We start from the raw sequence: 20,399 nt of genomic DNA, 5'->3' as shown, positions 1-20,399 counted from the left end.
CACAGATGTTTTGAACTTCCAGGCCTTGACCTATAGGGCCATTATGGTGCCATGCGTAGGGTATCACCTACCTGAAGCAATATAGAATTCGATAGAGATCAGATATCTGAAGTGAAACATGATTAATCCCATATCAGGCCACAGGGTAGATCCAAAGCCATAAGGCGGTTTTTCACATCCTGCATACATGTCCTTGGACAATCTAGACCCATGTGAGATGAACCGATGGGGCGCATATGTTCATTGTTGAAATGTACTATGAAGGAATAACATAAGGTAAAATTATTTTACAAATTTGTCGCAAGGATAACACTCCAGTGCTGTGATATATCTGGTCACCAAAAGCTTTACTTTGGAAGATAAACGCTGTATACAGGAATGTAAAATTCGCAAGTGCTGTAATTAACATGATCTTATGAAAAGTGCTGTGATTTTCAAAGTATGTACATGGCGGTATGGTTTGTATCGGTGCCCTCTCAGCTTAGTGCTAGTATGTTGGAATGAACACACGGTACTGTTTGCAAATTTTATTGCAATCTATAACAACACTGCATGCAATAGTAAATGTACACCATCGTTAAAGATTCTAGCCTTCTGCAGTAGAAAATTAACATTTCTGCAAAATGGATTTATACGTAAATCATCAGGCTGCCATCGGCAATAGAAAACAAACAAAAAATAAATTCTACCAAAACTGCTTTCTGACTTGTCCATCTTTAATATCCTTTAGTGTGCACCATCAGTCCACAATACTAATGTTGTTCACTTGCATGATAAGAGTGTAAAAAGACAACGAGGATGAAACAAACGACACAGACACGTACTCACTTCCAATCCAATTTTACTGCATGCAGACTTGCTTGGTACTGAGGGGCAGCAGCAGACAAAGACGGGTAGAACACTCAAAACCGACACCAGTACTGCCATCTGTGCCGACTGTTTTATGTGTTCTAACCCACGTGTTTGTCTGCTGCTGCCCCTCAACACCTAGCATAATGTACCAACGACCCCCTACTTATTCCTACTACACTTACTCACACATGCATGCATAAAACAGGCCACAGCTGCATTGTTCAGCAAGGAACTTGAAAGGCTTGGTTTCCGCATAACACAATTGCAGTGTTAGCAAGACTAATCCTAAAAATAGACTGTGGAGAAAGAATGTTGAAGGAGGTACAGGCAACAAGCGGGAACTCAGGCACCGCAGTGCAACCAGCCTGTTTGCATGCATTAATTAAGTTGCATAATGAATCTTTAAACACTGCTCAGCAAAGGCAGCATTTTTGCCGCGAATTCGGAAGGCTATGGGGACAACATTCTATTGCAATCAAAACCACACGGTTTTTCGCAACGTTTCGACAAAAAAATTGACATCAAGAATCAGTCACTGGTAAAAAGTGCACTAGCTACCATCCAAACATACTTCCTCATGTGAAAAAAGAAAACCAACGATGCCGCAGTCATACGTTTCGCCTTTATCAATGTGTCTTTTATCAGCAGTCAGCCACTGATAATGATGGGCTGTGTCGCTTGGAATAGACCTTGATCATTCCTTTCCAGAGTTCGCGGTAACTCATTACAGTAACTAAGTTCCTTTTCTTGTTAACTTGTAACAGAACTCGGTACTTTTGCGCCGTGGTAACTTTCAGAGGACCCACTTCCTGATGCCAAGTAGGGCAAGCCTCCCACTTCCTAGCACAGTCTTTCTAACATTGTGTCAGTCGTTCTTAGTAGTATGGACTAGCAACAGACTGCCGCCAACTCACAACTTTGTCTAAACACGATTTAATTAGCAATTAGAGCTAATTGGGACCCCCCACATTAACCAGCACCCGCCAGGGTGTCAACACACTAATTGGGGAGCATCTAACTCGTGTCCTGACCAAGCTGTGAGTTGGCGGCAACCTGTGCCCATAAAAAAGAAGAAAAAGAAGAAAAATAGAGATAGAGTGGACAGAAACAATTTATTTCAAAATCAACGATGCCATGCCTAAGAAACCGCTCTGGAGTGACCAGCGCCCGCCATGTTACTTGTTCGCGCTAGTTGCAGAGATCGACGACAGGTGGCCATTTAGTTGCAAGGCATCACACGAGGTGGCGTCAACATCATAGCTCTATGCGAGAAAGACAGAGAACAACAAAATACTAGCGGCAGATAAAATTGCAACACTGCTCAACAAGTCTAGGCATGCGAGAGAAAAGGTCTAACCGCTACTGCTAAAGAGCATGGAGAAAACAGTACACATCAAGGAGAGGGCGATCGGCTAGGCCTAACCACAGCGTCATCGGACAACAACACTGCTCAACAAGTCTAGGCATGCCAGAGAAAAGGCCTAACGCGATAGATTAGGCCTAACCACAGTGTCCAAGGAAAAGGCGCTAATAAGGGAAGGGGGCATGGAGGCATGATGGGATGTTAGGCCTAACCACAGCGTCACCATACAAGGCTATGCGGCTAACACAAAGCGGGAACCACTAGCCCCACAACGGTAAAAGTGCGTCAACTCGTAGAAAAGGCTTTGTCACCGCTAAGCAAGTCTAAACATGCATGTATGGGCCACGGCAAGCATGCGAGAAAAGGAGCGTGGTAAAACAATGCACAAACATAGGGAAATCATTTGTAGTTCTAGAGGCAAGAGACAGTACACAGAAGTAAGGGAAGACCGGCCAGCCAAACAACGGCCGGAGGTTGCCATGGAGTCAAGTTTTATTAGCTGCGCGCCTTGATTATTGGTGCGCGGGAGATGATGATGGCAATGCCGCTACAGGGCTCCCCCCCTGGCAAGTGGCAGGAAGGGTATGAGCGGTGTGGAGGCAAGGTGCCCAGGAAACTCGGGGGCGGGGGTGCATTTGCGGTTGTTGCAGAGGGCAGGAGGCTTCCAGAGACATGTAGTTAGACTACTAGTTAAACAACCTGATTGTAGTTGAAAAGTAGTTATCAACTACTTGCAGAAATGTAGTGGCAACTAGTAGTTAAACTACTATTTTAGGTAGTTAACTACAGTAGTTAGGTTACTGAAGGCGCCAACTACTTCCGATTGTGCCGCAAACTTTACGGCACGATTGCGCTTCCGACTTTTACCTTGAGCTACTTGTTTGATGAGAACGGAGGTGCAGAGCAGTTGTGTCGTGCATGTGTACTAAATCTTCACTTTTAATGCTTGTCTAGTGAAGCCTCATTTGCTGTGAAATAATTCTGCAACTTAGTTTATCGCGTAGGCACAGAAAGAATCCCGCCGCAAGCTTTGTATTTGACGATCGTAGCAATGGCTTGAGCCAATGTTTACTATTGCTTGTGATTCATATTTAGGTGTCCAAGAACACTACAAGGGATTGGTGTTGGTGCACAACGTTAAGTAGTTATAGATGTAGTTAAACTACATTGCAGTAGTTTAAAAGTAGTTTTAACTACTCCCCAGAAAACTAGTTGAACTACTAGTTAAACTATTCAATCACAAAGTAGTTAGTAGTTATAGTTAAACTACTGTAGAGGTCGTTAGTGGCTATCACTGCCAAACGTACTGTTCGACATGGTTTTGTACAGAAGTTGCTCAAATTTCGTGGTCGTGGCATTCCTCAACGCGACGTTGCTCTGCACTAAGGTTCGCAAAAAGTTGTTTTGGCGGAATGAGAAAATGCTGTGAACAGGTTTTATTTTCATGCCCAACCTCACATACAGAGCGAGTAATGCATAATGAACGACGTAGCATTCTTTGTCGTAGCACGTCAGCAAGAGTTTCTTTGTGGGAGGCGCATTCAGCGCCAACTCGTGTTTCAAGTATTGCTGGTAGGGGGAGAGTTCGTTCTCGTCCACGCACCTGTGTTTGGGTGCCAGGGGAAAATCCCTGGTGAGCGCGTGCAGTTCTTCGGGATACGACAAATCTACCACGTACACGTAACCCACTTCTGAATCGTGATGAATGTTGAGAAAATCGATCTCGCTCCACCTCGAAAGATCGACCCACTCAAAACCACCTGTCGGGAGATGGAAAGTCATCTCGTACGGGTACAAACTATTCACGTCGAGGTACTGGATAAAAGTATTTTCTTGCTGGGGATCGTAATCGTCGCATCCCTCGTGATTAGCCAGATATTATCTGTGGAAGCTGTTACAAATGCCTCCCCTGATTCCCTTCTGGATTGTTTCGTACATCTCGCGATCGCTCATGAGCTCGAGTTTGACGTTGGTGAGCTTCAGAGCGCTGCCCCACGCATAGCTGGTGAGGGACACGGTACATAGGATATCTAACGTATCTGTCTCTAACGCATCTTCCTGAAATACAGCACGACGTCGCAGAGCTGACAGGCATCGAGCGTGACGTAGAGACGCGTGTAACTGCCGAGGTTCTTACATTCGAACAATTCGAAAATGTCGAGGGCGTACTGATAGTCCTCGTCCATGATCTCTTGGTCGTTCAAGTCACTTTTGAAGCTTTCTTTGGCGGTGATGCAGGCAAATTGTAGGCCTTGAAACTGTCAACGAATGTGTATGGATAAATGCCCTTCCTGAGGAGGCGCCAGAAACGGTCACCATACATTTGACGGGTACAATGAACCGCGCCGTCACCGCCGCTGGCGAGGAGGGTTTCTACCAGGTCCGACAATGAGAGGTTGAACTGCGTGGTATCGCGGAAATAGAGATCGCCAATGTTGAACACTCTTATCTTTTCCGTACTCGAAGCTAAGATCCACGGCTCGCCCAGATTTAGAATGTGCATGTGGCGGAGAAGGGAGCTTAAATCCTATTGCAGGTTGTGCACGCCCACGACGAGCAACTCGTCTGCTCATCGAACACGTAGATGTACACGGAGATTTTGTTTTTCTCTCCCACAGGGTAATGTCCTCGTAAGTGACTGAGGAGCAGGGCTGCCACTACATTAGGCGTCTCTTGATTCGAAGGATTCATGTATTTGCGGTATCTGGCATAATCGTTTGGTTTGCCCCTCAACGGATGTAAGAGTGCCAGCACGCTATACTTGAAACATTCGTTTCCGTGATTCGGTGGAAGTTTGACGTTTGTGAGAGTCCTTGTTCTTCTTTTCAACATTTCTGGAAGCTCGATCGTGCATCCAACCGATATTTAAAAAATCGTTGCTTATGCTGAGGTCCATCAGACGGGCTTTATAGCGATTCGAGAGCTGAAGCGGGCTGTCGAAAGCTACAGTGAAGGCGTTGAGTTTATTCGAGGGAAACTTATCCATGCTGGCGCTCGAGAGCAGGTGGACGTAGATGTCTGACGTCATTTCCCAATCTTGACCACGTCACTGCTTGGAACCCAACTGTCGTGTTCTTTGTCGTAACCGAACCAGCGAACCAAGGAGAAGCTCTGACCCTTCACTTTCTTCTTTCTCAGCACTTTCGTCACTGGCCAAGGCTGATTGGCGTCTCGGCTTACGACGAGTACCTCCTCCGGGTAGAAAGAACTGCCCACTTCCTTACCATCTGGTGCACGCTGCGCACGGTGCGCCACAGGACGACGTAACTGGCGTTGTAGGATATAGTTCTATAATGGCTACTGTCGAAAAAGATGTTTTGCACGAGTAAGAAGATCGACGCGTTGGCATGGTGAGAACCCCGAATAAAAAGATCGGTCACCTCCTTCAAGGAACCGGCATAGGTCATGTGATCGTCGACGACGATTAGCGTAGCGCGCGACGTGTCCCACTCTCGCGGTAGCTCCTAGGTAAATTTTGCAGAGTCTCAAAATTCGTCCTGCATGCTCCGCGAAGCATATTTCTGTATGTAGAATATTTTTGACGGCGGCTTGTCCACCACGTCGTTCAAGTTCCTCAGCACGTTCGCAACGAAAGTAGATTTGCGGCACATGGAGGGGCCGCTTAGGATACAGCGGAAAGGGTGACGGAAACGAAAAGGTTTGGGGGAAGACATGTTGCGTGCGTACACGTTGCACGAACAAAAAGAAGAGACTGAGACTCGTAGAGAAATACATCGCTTTTATTTACACGTCGTCGTCGTCCTCTAGATCGGAACTGCATTCCCAATACAGGTTATCCAGGCTAAAGTTGTACTTCTTTTTCGTCAGTCTGTCCGCCGCTAAGATGCGGTCGAGTGCCTTCATCTTGTCATGACACATTTCTTGACGTGCTTGCAACCATTCTAGGCGGTGGACTTGAAAGGCTTCCTCCACGATGCCGCGAATGAATTCGCGAAGTTCTTCGTCTTTTGTCTTTCCTCGTCGACGAGAAACGCAGGAGAATAAATCACACATGGTGTTTTGCCATATACAGACAAACACGCGCAAAGAAACGAGACTGAAACCGAAACGGAGAAGCCACCCGCTGCCGCTAGGAGCGCGCGCAGTGGAACGAGCAGAGAGCGAAACAGAAACCACCCGCGAGCGGGCGGCGCAGAGGGCGCTAGAAGCGCGCGCGCGCATGCGTAGCTGCCGCGGCGCGGCGCCCCAGTTACTTGCGCGCTGGGTGTCGTGAAAAGTAGACGTGCGCTCGGTTGCTCCGCAGTCCCCCCGCTGGCTCAGTTTATGCCTGGCTGCCGGATGGAGCACTCGCACCGTCGCCGCGGGAGAAAAGGTGAGTGATTTGCTGATGTTTGCGCGTTATTTTACCGCGCTCCTTTTCTCGCATATTTGCCGTGGCACGCACGCGCATGTTTAGACTTGTTAGACTGTCGTCGATCTCTGCAACTAGCGCCAACAAGTAACATGGCGGGCGCTGGTCACTCTGGAGCGGTTTCTTCGCCACGGCATCGTTGATTTTCAAATGAATTGTTTCTCTCCACTCTATATCTATCTATTTTAGTTCTTTTTTTTCTTTTTATGGACACAGGTTGCCGCCAACTCACAGCTTGGTATGGACATGAGTTAGCTGCTCCCCAATTAGTGTGGTGACACCCTGGAGGGTGTTGACTAATGTTCGGGTCCCAATTAGATCTAATTGCTAATTAAATCATGTTTAGAGAAAGTTGTGAGTTGACGGCAGTCTGGTGTCTAGTCCATTACACTGTTCTTGGGGCGTGCAGAGACGAGCACAGCTGAAAGTATGCAACTGGCATCCTTTGGCGATATCAGCTGTTCCACACAGCCGCGAGATCCTGATATAACAGCCGCGCCAACCTGGCATGGTGAAGCATATCTTGTAGAAGCATAATTATTTGGCAATACTACTGCAAGAGCCGCTGATATTTCGAACAGAGACTGATGTTCTTCTGGGTACCGTCCTCATCATTGGTATGATCTTTAAAGGGTTATGTATAGTATGACCAATGACCAGGACGGTTCCTAGGATTACAGTCTCCGTTCGAAATATCAGCCGCTCTCGTCTTGAGGCAATTCCCTTCATACTTCCTTATACCGGTTGGCTCGATTTCTTCTAGTTTACGTACTGCTGATGTTGTGCTACATGCCGCAGCGATGTGACATGTATAGCATAACAAAAGCAAATTAATATTCATAGTGCAGCCCGACTGACGCTCAGGACCTGAGCTTCCTCTTTCCGAAATAACAGGAAGCTCAGATTCTGAAATGCATGTTCAAATCCTGTGCTGGCAGGTCTCACATCTTAATACACCTCGTCTAGTGAGGCGTGCAAAAACAGTTCGAGTCACTGCCTCGCGAAATCTCGTGTGCGTCTGACGTAGGACATACTTTCCACAGTATGCCCATAAGCTATGCAGATATTCATCTGCATTGTAGATGAAATCCAGAAGAATGCTTGTGTCTCATGGCTGAGTTGAGACGTGGGCCGTTGAAGATAAGGAGGTACAATAGTAAAATTTGGAGTTTTCTCACACCATAAGATGCAATTGGCAATAGTGAAATGATACAATTCCATTATCTAGCACAGCGATTGTGCGTAACCTCTCTGCATCCAACCATCCTATCTGCCGTGCAGCAACATTTTGAGAGTTGACGAACTAGATTTTCTTTCCTTCTTAAGTCCCCGCAGAAGTCTATAGAACCCTTCTCGAAGGGCCCAGCTTGCGCCAACAGCAATACTCACGTCATAACAACAACAAGAGGCGCAAGGATGAAAGCAACAAGTGCCTGCTGTTGCGGCATCCAGAGCACATTGTCAAGCCAGCCCTGGGTAGATAGATAGGTGTCTGAGAAGCACACTCCTGGCGCTTCGCATCTTGGACATATGAAAGTGTCTACCCTGACGAAATCACAGTATTTAAAGGCACAAAGCAGCATTTGTTATTTCTTGGTGTGAATGACATGAGTGCATTACTGTGGTACACCTTTGGACAATACAAGTCTCATGCTCGTAACTGTTTCTATTTCCTACATTTCATGAAGACTTTAGCACACTGAGAGGCGAAATGTTCATGCTGTCTTATGTGTCTTTTGTTGAGATGTTTTCATATTCTGCACAGGGCTTGTAATTCTAATTCCACAATCATATTTGTTCTCGAGTCCTTCCATGCCCTTCAAATACCGAGGCAATTATGAGGACAATGCACAGAACAAGAACACTCAAAATAGTGGTAGCTGTCCTCCAGAGGTACTTTCCTTCGCATTACCTAACCAATTCGCTGGATTTTCTACCAGTTTACATTAATGGACAAAGGTGTCCAAATTGTCATCACGGAGACATTGTTCCATAAATTACTTGTTATTGTAGACATATTTTGTGTGGGTTAGTTGCTGTTTCATTTGCCTCTCACTTGCACTGCTGTTGCATTTCAGAGACGGGTTAGGTTGACCTTCCCCTGTGCACATCTGATGCCCACCTTGGACCTACTGGCTAGGCTGCTAGCCCTTCACATTAACCCATCCCACAAGAAAATGGGAATACGGGGCCGTACACCTGAATGCATCACTGTGAAGTTGAACGTGATGGATAACCCACAGGGAGTGGTACGACGAACACACGCAGCGACAAACAACACTAGTGCAAATAAATATGTTGCTAGTTGAACGCTCTGTGTTTGCTGTCCTTGTCCCGGTACATTCTCCATTATGTTAAGTCCAAACAGAGATGCTCCTTTGTTGCACTGTGAAGTTCTCAAGATAAAGCATACCCTCAGTCATGCTTTGCTTATCCTGTTATTGCGCAGTGCAATGTACATCTACATCACATTACAGAGCTGAAACAAGACAGGGATAGCAGGAATGAGACAAGTCTCAACGTTATGCTGCATGACATGAGTTACAACTGGACTGATCAGAAATATTTAAGATAAACACAGGATTTCTATGGGGCAAAATGATGCAAAGCGGAGCAATTTATATAAAAGGAACCTGCATAAAATGGAATAAGTCTTCTAGTAATCTTGTACTTACTTACTAGTAAAGCAGATTGTCTTGTTGTGCGTGTTCATGTCTATGTCTCTTCCAGTTCGAAGATACTCGCTCATACAAACTACCCCATTTCGCAAGTTTGCTCCCAATACAGGCAGGTAGCAAAACTCATAGTGTTAACAATAAACTGCACTGTAAAAAAAATGGTATCCATAGTAAGGAAAGTTATAACGTGTAAATGGAATATGTTATCCAACTGAATATGGTAGTTCCCTCATATGGCGAAGGGACGAGCAGCGAAAGGACGAGAGGTAATTGCAGAGGCTGATGCAATGTGAAGACGCCACGGCGGATACAAATTCAAACTACAAACGGCGAGAGTGGCAGTTAGAACTTGGAAGCGTCGCCAGGGTTGCCAGATTGGGCTATAAATCGCCAAATTGAGCTACTTTTTTATGACAGTTGGCGGGGTGTTTTTTGTCTTGGTTATTTTGCAATTTTTGGGTTATTCGGCTATTTTTGGGCTATTGGGCTATTTTGTGCCCGGACGACAGCACGTAGCCACACGACGATTGTCACCCCGGTCACCCCTCGTTTTTGCGTTTGTGTCCCAGCACATAATAATGCACTGCCCTCTGTAATGGTCCTTTGCGCTTCCAGGTCGGACATGTTAATGGGCAGCAGAATAGAGAACAGGTACTGAGACACATGTCGGAACCCTTTTTCCTCGTCGGACACAGGTTGTGATACTGCAACACAGCTTTTGTTCGTGCACAATCAGAATTTCGAAGTTCAAAGGAAACAATTCCCGTGCGACTTTATTGTTCTTCTGAACTTGCAGAGTCTGAATAAGTAGTGCCTTGGCATCGCTGGTGTTCCATTATTAAAAGCCCCAAAGCTAATGCTGTTGGAATTTTAAAGACTAACCATGTACAGGTCTGTGCACGCTTTAGTAACACGGCGCGCATATATTTTTTATTTTATTTCGGTGACAGCATAAAAGTGATACATTAAGGCTGAAAGGCCATCCGGATCATAGCCGAAGCTAGTGCGATCCGTAGAAACATGTCAAACAAATATATGACAGCAGTATACACTGAACCCCAATACTACTACACTAAAAATATGCAAGTCATAAAAATCCTAAACAGTGTTATCTATGTTGATTCAAGAGCAGTACTGTGAAGTAAGTGCCTATGTAATGCTAATTTAAAGTTCCTAGACGAAATTACAGATAGTGGTAAGGAATTCCACTTAATTACGCCTTGATATTGTAAAGTACGCATCCCATGCTCATTCGCTTGTTGTTGTACTAAGAGATGATGCCCTAACACGGAGCGGCTGGTGCGAGTTACAGAGGAAAAATGAAGACCTAGAACTAGCCCTTCAGTAATAATACATTTCCTTATCATCAATACAGTCCTTTCAAAACAGAGTGTGTTAAATGGCAGAATGCGCAGTGTTTCATACAAAGGTAGACATGATTGCCTAGGATGTGCATTCAATATTGTGCGAATTACACGGTTTTGAAGAAGTTCAATGGGTCTTAAGTAAGTTTTATAAGTGTGCCCCCATGATTCAACGCAATGTAAGAGGTGACATTGGACTAATGAGAAATACAGAATTCTTAAGACAGCCAGACGGAAGATTTTGCTCACCCTGTACAAAGCGCCACACGCTTGAGATAACTTAGAACATACTTGTGAAATATGTGGCTTCCAGTTAAGATGGAAGTCTAGCACAACACCCATGTACTTAATACTATTAAGGCGTTCGATGGGTAAGCCCTCGATGATAATATTAAATTTTGATAAGTCAACACTTTTACGATGCGAACGAAATACTCTGTATTTTGTCTTCGATATATTTAACTCAAGGGCATTGTTTTCTAACCATTCGAGAAGCAATGGCATAAAAGAAGCAATGTTGGTTCGAATTGTATCTATACATTTGCTAGTAAAAAACAACGCCGTATCATCAGCATACATAATGCAATTCGAAGACATTCCACTAGGAAAGTCATTTACGTACAAAATAAAGAACAAAGGTCCCAAGGCCGAGCCCTGGGGGACGCCAGTATGTATTGGGAGTGACGAAGAGTGGTGTCCGGCAATAGATAGAGTTTGTGTCCTATTGCTGAGGTAACTGGAGAAAAACTCTAAAGAGTGGCCTCTTATACCATATTTAGACAATTTAGCGAGGAGGATATTGTGTTGAACTGTATCAAAGGCCTTCTTCAAGTCTGAAAAAATGCCAACACAGTATTCACCTCTATTAATAGTACTGTTGATAATTTCAGTTGCTGAAAGTACAGCAGTAGCTGTGGACCTCGACCTGCGAAACCCATGTTGGTTTGGGCTGATTATATTGTGTTTTTCAAAGAAAGTTGTCAATCTAGAGAATAGTACTTTTTCGAAAATTATGTTAAGCGCGCTTAACACGGAGATTGGGCGGTAATTAGTTAAATTATTATAGTCGCTATTTTTATATACTGGTACCACTCTAGCACTTTTCAAGATAGCTGGATAGCGAGCCTCAGCAATAGAAGAATTAAAAACTGTAGCCAGCACCGGACCGTATTACCTTCATAGTGATATTATCACTGCCAGGCGAAGTATTATCAGAGCACTTATTTATAGCCTCGAGAATATCGTCACAAGAAACACCGAGCAGTGCAAACGTATTCTCATTGTCATTATGAGTGTGACATGGGACACTGCCAATGTAGTTTCCACGTGAAGAGCCCAAGTTAACAAAGAACCCATTAAAATGTTCGCACAATACGGTCAGATCATCAGTCGTCGTAGGCAGTACTTGCTTTGGTAATTTCTTTCCCATAGCCTCATTTATAATGCGCGATACTAGACGGGGATTACTGCTTGTCCGTATTAACTGACAATAATATTCACGTTTACGTTCTCGGATCATCTTAACCGAGATATTACGATAATAACTAAATTTATTTTTGAAGTGCTGATTTTGATTATCGCGTTTGAACTTACGTGCCGAATAATTTTTTTCTCTCAAAGTTTCCAAGATGGGAGCTGTCATCCACGGGCATAACGGCCTATCGTAATAACCAGCGCGTTTGTGAACACTAGCCTCATTTATTGCTTTTTGAATTAGTGAGACGACAGACTGGCATATGTCATCAGCATTACCCTCATACTGAGTATGGCTAAAAAATACGACAATTTTCTCTCGTAACAGAGAGTAATTAATCCGTCGAGAGGGTTTTACTGGAGCGCGTGAAGGTGCGGTTATGGTAACAGGGATTAAAGTGCTCACAGGAAAGTGATCGGTAATTAATTCCTCCACAACTTCAGCGTAGTTCTCGCTACTATTATCGTCAGATATAATATAGTCAAATAAAGTGGCAGACCCCTGAGACAACGCGAGTGGGCGCTGCAACTAAGTTTCTGTACCCGTATGAACTTAATAATAAACGGAATGCATTAGAAGACCCCACATCTAACCAATCAATATTAAGGTCACCACAAATGTACGTGCGGTTCCCGCTTGGGTGAACCCGGGCAAATAGCTCCTCAACTTGTTCAAGGAAATGGTTGACATTTAGGCTGGGAGACTTGTAAATAACTCCCACTACAATTTTATCCAGTAATTGTATAAACAGAGCCTCACAGCCGTTATTGATGTTGAAATTAAGTTCTGTACAAACTGAATAACTAAGAGTGGTCTTTACATAATTCCCGACTCCACCACCTCGTGTTTTCCGGGACACTCCAACAAAGGAATAACCAGGAAGTGCATAATGTTCATTTTCGTATAGCCAAGTTTTAGTCAAACAAAGAATATCACATGGATACGAACTCAAAAAACAAGATAGCAAGTCAATATTAGCCCGTAGGCTTCTGGTATTGACATGAGTTAGTCTAATATGCGAGGCAGTCATTGCAATCAAGCACACGGAGATTCGGCGTCGTAGAGTCAGTTTATCAACGCCAGATCACCTTCTCCTTTGATAATGAATGCCTTAGCATTATCTGACTTGCGTGCAAAGATAGTGCCTCGTTTAACCCATACGTATCGCCAGTTGTATTGTTTCTTCCCAAGCAGCACAATGTACTGAAAGTCGAGTGCAATAGGGGTGGACGGTATGTGTCTTATCAATGTTCTTTAGCTTCACGAGTGCGTTCGAAGCCTTCCACCTACCCGTCCACCCCTATTGCACTCGACTTTCAGTACATTGTGCTGCCTGGTTTCCTTTGTATCGCCTGCCCTAGCAACTTTTTGTAGTAGGGGCAGAGATGTTCGTTCACATAGATAGGAAAGTTAACTTAGAGCCCCAGCGCATTTGTTGTGGGTCGTTTCCGCCGCGCAGACGACAAGATTTAATTTAATTTTTTTTAATAATTGGGTGTTTACGTCGCGAGACAACTGAGATCGCAGACGACAAGATACTGTCTCTTTTTGTGCGACTGACAAATTTGCAAACAATATTTGGCCTTTCCGGGTCTGACGAAGGTACACGATGGGCAACATCAATATCATCAGAAGATAGAGGTACCTCAAGATAGGAGGCCATTGTTTGGATCAACGACAATACTGATTCATTGGATCGAAGATGAACTCCTTTTATCTCAATGTTATTACTACGGGTGTATTGCTGCAGCTCATAAAGTTCATTCTGGTTTCTATCCAGTTCACTTTTCATTTTCTTTACTTCCATTTTCAGATGTTTGTTTTCTTCTGCAACCTTGTGAACGGTTACCGCCATTTCTGATAGATCATTCTTAAATTTGTCAAAAGCTGAACTCATAAATTCAATTGAGAGTTTGATGTCGTCCATATCCTTGCGTAAGGCAGGCAGCGCGTCGAGTTTGGCCGACATCTCTGTGAGTAGTGTGTCGATTTTCGTGCTCATGTTTACAAAAGATCGGTACAAAATTGCACAGATACCACAAATTGATCAGGTCAGCGGCAGCGAAAATGAGGAGGAGAAAATAGAAGTCAGATCAATTGGCCTCTCACCTGTAACAACAGGCAATATCCCAAGTAAGTACAATTGATTCGCAACAAGGGCTGCCGCTGACTGATGCTCCGGACGAGAGTTCAAAGTCTTTTAAGCAGTGCGCCAGGACGTTTTGCCGAGAGATGGCGTATTGGCGTGGTTCGAGGAATGATGCACGTGTTGACAACTAGTTTGCTTGCAGATAACAATAGACGATGTGATCTGTAACAACAGGCAATATCCCAAGTAAGTACAATTGATTCGCAACAAGGGCTGCCGCCGACTGATGCTCCGGACGAGAGTTCAAAGTTTTTTAAGGAGTGCGCCATCCGCTTTGCGCGCGCTTTGTTCCGCTTTAGAACAAGGAAAGAAAAAATTTGGCCACCGGCTTAACAGAACATAGAATAACAACATTTAATGAGGCGTTTCGTCTCCTATACAGGATACTTGATCAGTCCGCGGCATGGGACGGTTGGCAGAACACCGGTTGGAATGAACATAGAAAAAACATTGAAACACCATATGGAATGACAGACAAATGGACATTGCTGAAAAGACTGTCATCCGACGCCTTCCTGAACGAGTTTACAAGAGAACTTACGTATCCATAATCCAGGAGTTGCGCATATGCGGTTCTCACAACCCATGGCGTCAGTTGCATGCCCCTTGAAAACGCTTTTGGCTATTTTGGCTAATTTTTATTTTATGCGTTGGCGTGCGTTGGCTATGTTTGGGCTATTTTCTGAATGTGTTTTGACGGGAGACGAGTTTGGCAGCTGGCAACCTTGCACGTCGCAGCAAGTTGATTTTGTCTTCGGTTTCTGTCGCAAGGATGGTGTATCTCCTGTGCAGTATTTGCGTGTGTTTTAGTGCGCTTTCGAAGTATAAATAAATAAATAAGACAATGCGGTGACAATGGTTCCTGTGCAACAGATTGTCGATTTCCCGGAAAGGTTTTGACGCTAAAAACACGTAAACGGCGTAGGGGCAAGAACGGACGGCGAAACGCCAATCGGACTGCACGTCGCGGATGTTCGCAGGTATGAGTGACGAACGTGGTGTTTTGATTACTCTTAATTAGATGTTTCATTTTGGAAATTTAAGAGGAAGTTGAAGAGAAACGGGATAAGAAGATTCTCAACGTATGGTGAAGAGGAAGGGGGTGTATGTCGCGACCTGCATGGAAAAGAGGAGTGTCACGTGTCATCTTCTCCGAGAAAATACATGTGAGGTGGCCAACAGAACGAAAGCTCCCTGTGGTTCGTGAGTGCATCGCACAGTCAGGCATATGCCTTGTGTAGCCACAGTGAGTGATCAGACTTATACTACGTGGTATGTACATATAGAGAGGTATTGATTATTTCTTTCTCCTCAGTGTATGCTCTTACCAGAATAAACAATATTTACTAGATTAATATGTGCATTTCTACGCATTATTTTCGGTCATGCATTCAGTGGTTCCAGCTGCTAAGTGGCCGGATCCCGGACCACTTAGCAGAGGGGACCACTGGATCAATTCCACTGGTTCCACCTCAAGTGCGACCATCGTGAAACTGGTTGCACTTTCAACTGGTCCGAGTCACTAAGTAGTCCCACATTCAAAGTGGGACCTGTCCAATAAACCACTTTGAAGTGGCCCCACTCCACATTTTTGTCTGGGCTGTCCGAACACTCTAAATGAAGCCAATTCAACCGGTCCCAGCTCAATAATGAGGTTTGCAACCAGTTCCAGTCGAGACTGCGACCAGTTAGAAACCATCTGGTTTCTGGCTGGTCCCAGTCTCAAATGGTACCAGTTGGCAACTGGTTTCCAACCGGTCCCAGTCTCAACTGGGACCGGTTGCAACTTTGACTAGGTGAACTGTGTTATCGAACAGGAACCAGTTGCTTCAACTGGTACCAGTTAAGCTGGGACCGGTTGAACTGGTCTCAGACGATAACACAGTTCAACTGGTACCAGTACAAAAAATTTTCGCCTGGGATCGCATTGCCAACATCCACTACTCACTCAGAAATACTATTCTTGATAAGGTTGAAACATAGAAATACGTGGGCGTGTATTTCTCATACGGTCGAACGTGGATTAGACATATCGAGTCCATTATAAGTAACGCTAACCTTCTCCAAGATACATCAGACGTAACCCTAAGATGGCCCCACAGCGCGTAAAAAACGTTTGTGTAGACCTCCCTACTGTGTCCAAAATTTGAATGTGCCTCAGCCTTGTGAGTCCACCTCAACTTTACTCATCTGCCAATATGGAGGCTGCTTAAAACAGCGCCGACAGGTTTAGAGTTAGTGATTTCTCACGTTCGTCTTCAATTATCAAGAACTTGAGCTTCCTTGCCTCGATAAACGGCGTTTGTTTGCGAGGATATCACTCTTTCATAGGTTTATCAATAATGTTCCTAATGTTGGGGTGTTGGTCATTCTCCTGTAACTCGAGCTACTGTAATTTTTCCAGGGTTTGACCATAACGTGTTTTCCAAATTATTCTTCTGCATGGCATCTATCGACCCGAACTGTTTTCCCTCACAATAAGCTTGCATATCGTAGTTCCGTAATAGCATATTTGACCTCATATGCAGCGATTAAGTTTCATGTCTATAGAGGGGGGTCTTTTTTTTTCGATACGCATTTTTCATAAAAAAACCTATAAGAGCTATAGACATGCTGTTTTCACTTCTATCATGTCTGGGCCGGCGGACGTTCTTGGCTATATGTTGCTCAACCGTCAAATCACTAATTACAAAAAAAATCGTTCATTAACTTTTTATTTATAAGAGCTACGATACTGTCCCTATGAGAACATCTGTTGCCTTCGGTGACCTGATATCGAAGCCGTTTTCAGAACAAAAATCCGTTCGGTAGATCGGCCGCAAAAAATTCGTGAAGGAACATCTATTTTTCTTTATTTTTTTCATTGCGCATCTCCGGAGACGCGTCTTTCCTTCACCCCCAATGCGAGATGGTGAAGGAGCCTCATGCGTCGAAGATACAGCCACAGTTCCGCCTCATGTGTCGAAGATTAGCTTTAACGTGCGGAAACAAAACATAAACACATGTATCGGGCGATGCTACAGTGGTTCTCAACCGGGGAGGAATTCCCCCCTGGGGAGGAATTTCATGCCTCCAGGGGAGGAATTAGGCCCGCCTAGACCTGGTCCACCTTCGCTTTTTAGTAGGACCACCTGTTAGTAGCCACCTGTTAGTAGCCACTTAAGATGTCGCAGTTTGTACGCGGCGTGCGTTACGAAGTGCTGACAAGCTCCTTGAACAGCGAGCAGTGACAGCAACCCGGTAAGCTTCACGGGCCTGTTACGGCATAGTTATGGCATACGTATGAGAGTGTAACCGTGTGATCAAGAAGCCACCGTGGCAGGGCTATAATGAGAGAAAAGTCCCTAAATCAGAATGTGGGACGCAGGTTCCTCACTTGTCATCCCGGGAACGCTTCCCCGGTGGTGGCTGGAATATGGAATACCAGTGCCTGTTACGATTGCTAGCTCAGATCTGACTCCTCCTTTCTGTCTGATTCGAAAACAAGCTGCGAGTTGGGAATGGCTCGGTTTTATCTCGATTAAGGTAATTAGAAGCTGTCGTACATTCACCCAGGATGCGGACTTGCTGACTCTGTGGGCATGTCAGTTGAACGGGAGCCTTAGATCCTGCGCAACAAATTGAGTATGAAGAAATCGTCAGCGCGGCGGGTGCTAGGATTGTTGCCTGTCCAACAAGATAAGAATGGAGTGAACACATTTGAATTACGGTGTCGCTATAATTAATCACAGTCGAAGTAACCTGCTTTGTCGATTCCTGACTTTGGGTGAAACGTCCTTGTCCAACGTCTAAGGGAGCGGCATTACGCCTGTATATTTAACGTCTGAAGGAAAGCCAGAAAAAAACCCAGAGAGGACGTCCAGCAGTGAGCATGGAACCCACCACCTCCCAGTCCTTGGCACGAGACCTTGGTAATCGTCACTGAGTAGCGTGTTACTGTGCTCGGCCATGCCGCTGGTGATGCAACTCGGGTCCATCATTTCATACTGCTGGCCGCCAAAGCCATTAAGCTGGCCGCCAAAACAGCTGCTCAAAGTATAGCGAGAAGGCCAATGCGTTTTACGTTGTCTTTTTTCATACGGTCCCCGTGAAGAAGGTGAAGCATTTACCCGACATCAGATGGTCCCTGTCTGTTTTACAGGTCTTTAAGGCTACAATGAGCGTCAAAAGAAGAGGGTACAATGAGTCGTACATTCAGTACGGATTCACATGCACAGTCATAACAAGATCTGTAACAAGGTCTAGTCTAACGACTCTATGAGGCCGACCAAGCTAAAGGAACATTTGCACAGTGGTCACCCTCAGCACAGCGATAAGGAAAAGTGCTTTTTCCAGCGTCATTAAAACATCCTGAAAAAGATGAAGCTAGACTCTACGGGAGCCTTCCAAGTTGCAGGCCACAACGTTATGGAAGCTTCCTACGTCATAGCACTGGAAATAGTGAAGCAAAAAAAGCCACACACCATTGGCGAACCCTTGATAAAACCATATGCCCTCAATATGGTTGAAATATTATTGAATAAGGAGCAAGAGCATAAACTGGCAGCTGTTCCTCTCTCAAACAGCACTGTTCAAAGACGAATAAGTGACATGGCTGACGGCATCAGGGATCAAGTTGTTCAGCAAATAAAATCCGCAGCATTTGGACTCTTCTCAATTCAGCTGGACGAGTCTACTGATGTGGCATCATGCTTTCAGCTGCTGGTGTTCGCCAGATATGTGCACGCTGCTTCATTTAAAGACGAGTTCCTCTTTTGCTCTACGTTAGAAACTACAACAAGAGCCTCAGATGTCTTCGAAAAAGTGTCCTCTTTTATGGAACAACATCTGCGGTTGCTGTACGGACGGAGCGCCGGCTATGCTTGGGTCGAAATCGGGTTTTCAGGCTGCCGTGAAAAAGCGAGCTCGTGAGGTCAAGAGTGTCCACTGCATGATCCATCGTCAAGCGCTCGCGTCAAAAACGCTTCCAACTTCCTTGCAAGAGGTCCTGGATCAAACGATCCAGATTGTCAACTTTGTCAATGGGAGCTCTCAACACGAGACTCTTCAAGGAGCTGTGCAGTGATATGGACGCAGGACATCAGTTCCTCCTTTTTCACACGAACGTTCGTTGGCTTTCAAGGGGAAACGTGACTGCCAGGGTGTTCGAACTCCGTGAAGAGCTTAAGGTATTCTTCCAAGAACAGGGCAAGACGACGTATTTCGCCTGGTTGAGCGAAGCAGCGTGGATATTGCGTCTCGCGTACTTGGTGGACATGTTTGAGCAGCTGAACAAGCTGAACCTTCAGGTTCAAGGAAGAAACACGAACATAATCATGTTCATCGATTCACTGAAGGCCTTCTTGTGCAAAATGCAAAACTGGAAAAGGAAAGTGAAGGGAGGCAACGTCGCAATATTCGAGAAGCTGTCCTCAACGCTTAGCGGGAGTTACCATGATGGCAAAGTTCCAGCGTTCGCCAGAAAAGAAATTCTGCTCCATTTGACAGCTTTGGAAGGGGAATTCCACAGGTACTTCCCTGAACTTAAGGACGACGACTTGGCTCTTGTGCGGAACTCTTTCAAGCTCCCAGTGGGGAAGGTGCTAGATAATTGTCAGGATGAATTTTTGGAACTGCAGACTGATTCCGGAGCAAAGGATACGTTCGAAGGGAAAACCATAACAGAGTCCTGGCCGCTGATGTGCTGTTCTTACCCCAAAGTTTCGGAAGAAGCGCTTCGCACGTTCCTTCCTTTTGTGTCAACCTACCTGTGCGAGTCTGGGTTCTCGGCGCTTTTACAGATCAAATCGAAGCAACGAAGCAGCCTAGATGTAGAATCTAATCTGCGCTGCGCTCTTTCGTGCACAGCTCCGCGAATCGAGGAACTCCTGAAGAATAGGCAGTCACAACTGTCGCATTGACCGTTGTGTGTTCGGAACTCCCACTGACGCGTGGCGTAATTGTACCTGCCTATCACTCGTTTGTTCTCCCCTCCTCACTTTTATTTAAAATATGGACTGCGTCGGCGATGCTGAAAATGGAATATGCGTTCTAGTGTTACATATTAATGTTCAGATTACCAACACGAGGTCCCGTGGACATTGTGGTCCTAGTCAACCTTGAGTAAAGTAGTTTCCGTAAGTGGACACCGTATTTCGGCAACCCGGT

The 20,399-nt window shown here is 45.1% G+C and overlaps 2 protein-coding genes across 2 annotated transcripts; both read left to right on the top strand.

Moving 5' to 3' along the window:
• Positions 1-18,611: 18,611 nt before the first annotated feature.
• On the top strand, positions 18,612-19,163 carry LOC135372683 (protein FAM200C-like). The gene has a single exon (XM_064606179.1). The coding sequence runs from the start codon at positions 18,612-18,614 to the stop codon at positions 19,161-19,163; it is 552 nt and encodes a 183-aa protein (XP_064462249.1).
• A 110-nt stretch (positions 19,164-19,273) lies between these two features.
• Positions 19,274-20,152, top strand: LOC135372682 (protein FAM200A-like). The gene has a single exon (XM_064606178.1). The coding sequence runs from the start codon at positions 19,274-19,276 to the stop codon at positions 20,150-20,152; it is 879 nt and encodes a 292-aa protein (XP_064462248.1).
• Positions 20,153-20,399: the final 247 nt, after the last annotated feature.

The sequence above is a fragment of the Ornithodoros turicata genome, unplaced genomic scaffold (assembly GCF_037126465.1).
Source record: "Ornithodoros turicata isolate Travis unplaced genomic scaffold, ASM3712646v1 Chromosome16, whole genome shotgun sequence".
NCBI lineage: Eukaryota > Metazoa > Arthropoda > Arachnida > Ixodida > Argasidae > Ornithodoros > Ornithodoros turicata.
The sequence above is the reverse complement of the archived record's forward strand: the minus strand, read 5'-3'. Positions and strand labels throughout refer to the sequence as shown.

Bases quoted from the DNA above. Each gene is read 5' to 3' on its own strand.
- LOC135372683 (XM_064606179.1), top strand. From the start codon at position 18,612: ATGAAGCTAGACTCTACGGGAGCCTTCCAAGTTGCAGGCCACAACGTT.
- LOC135372682 (XM_064606178.1), top strand. From the start codon at position 19,274: ATGGGAGCTCTCAACACGAGACTCTTCAAGGAGCTGTGCAGTGATATG.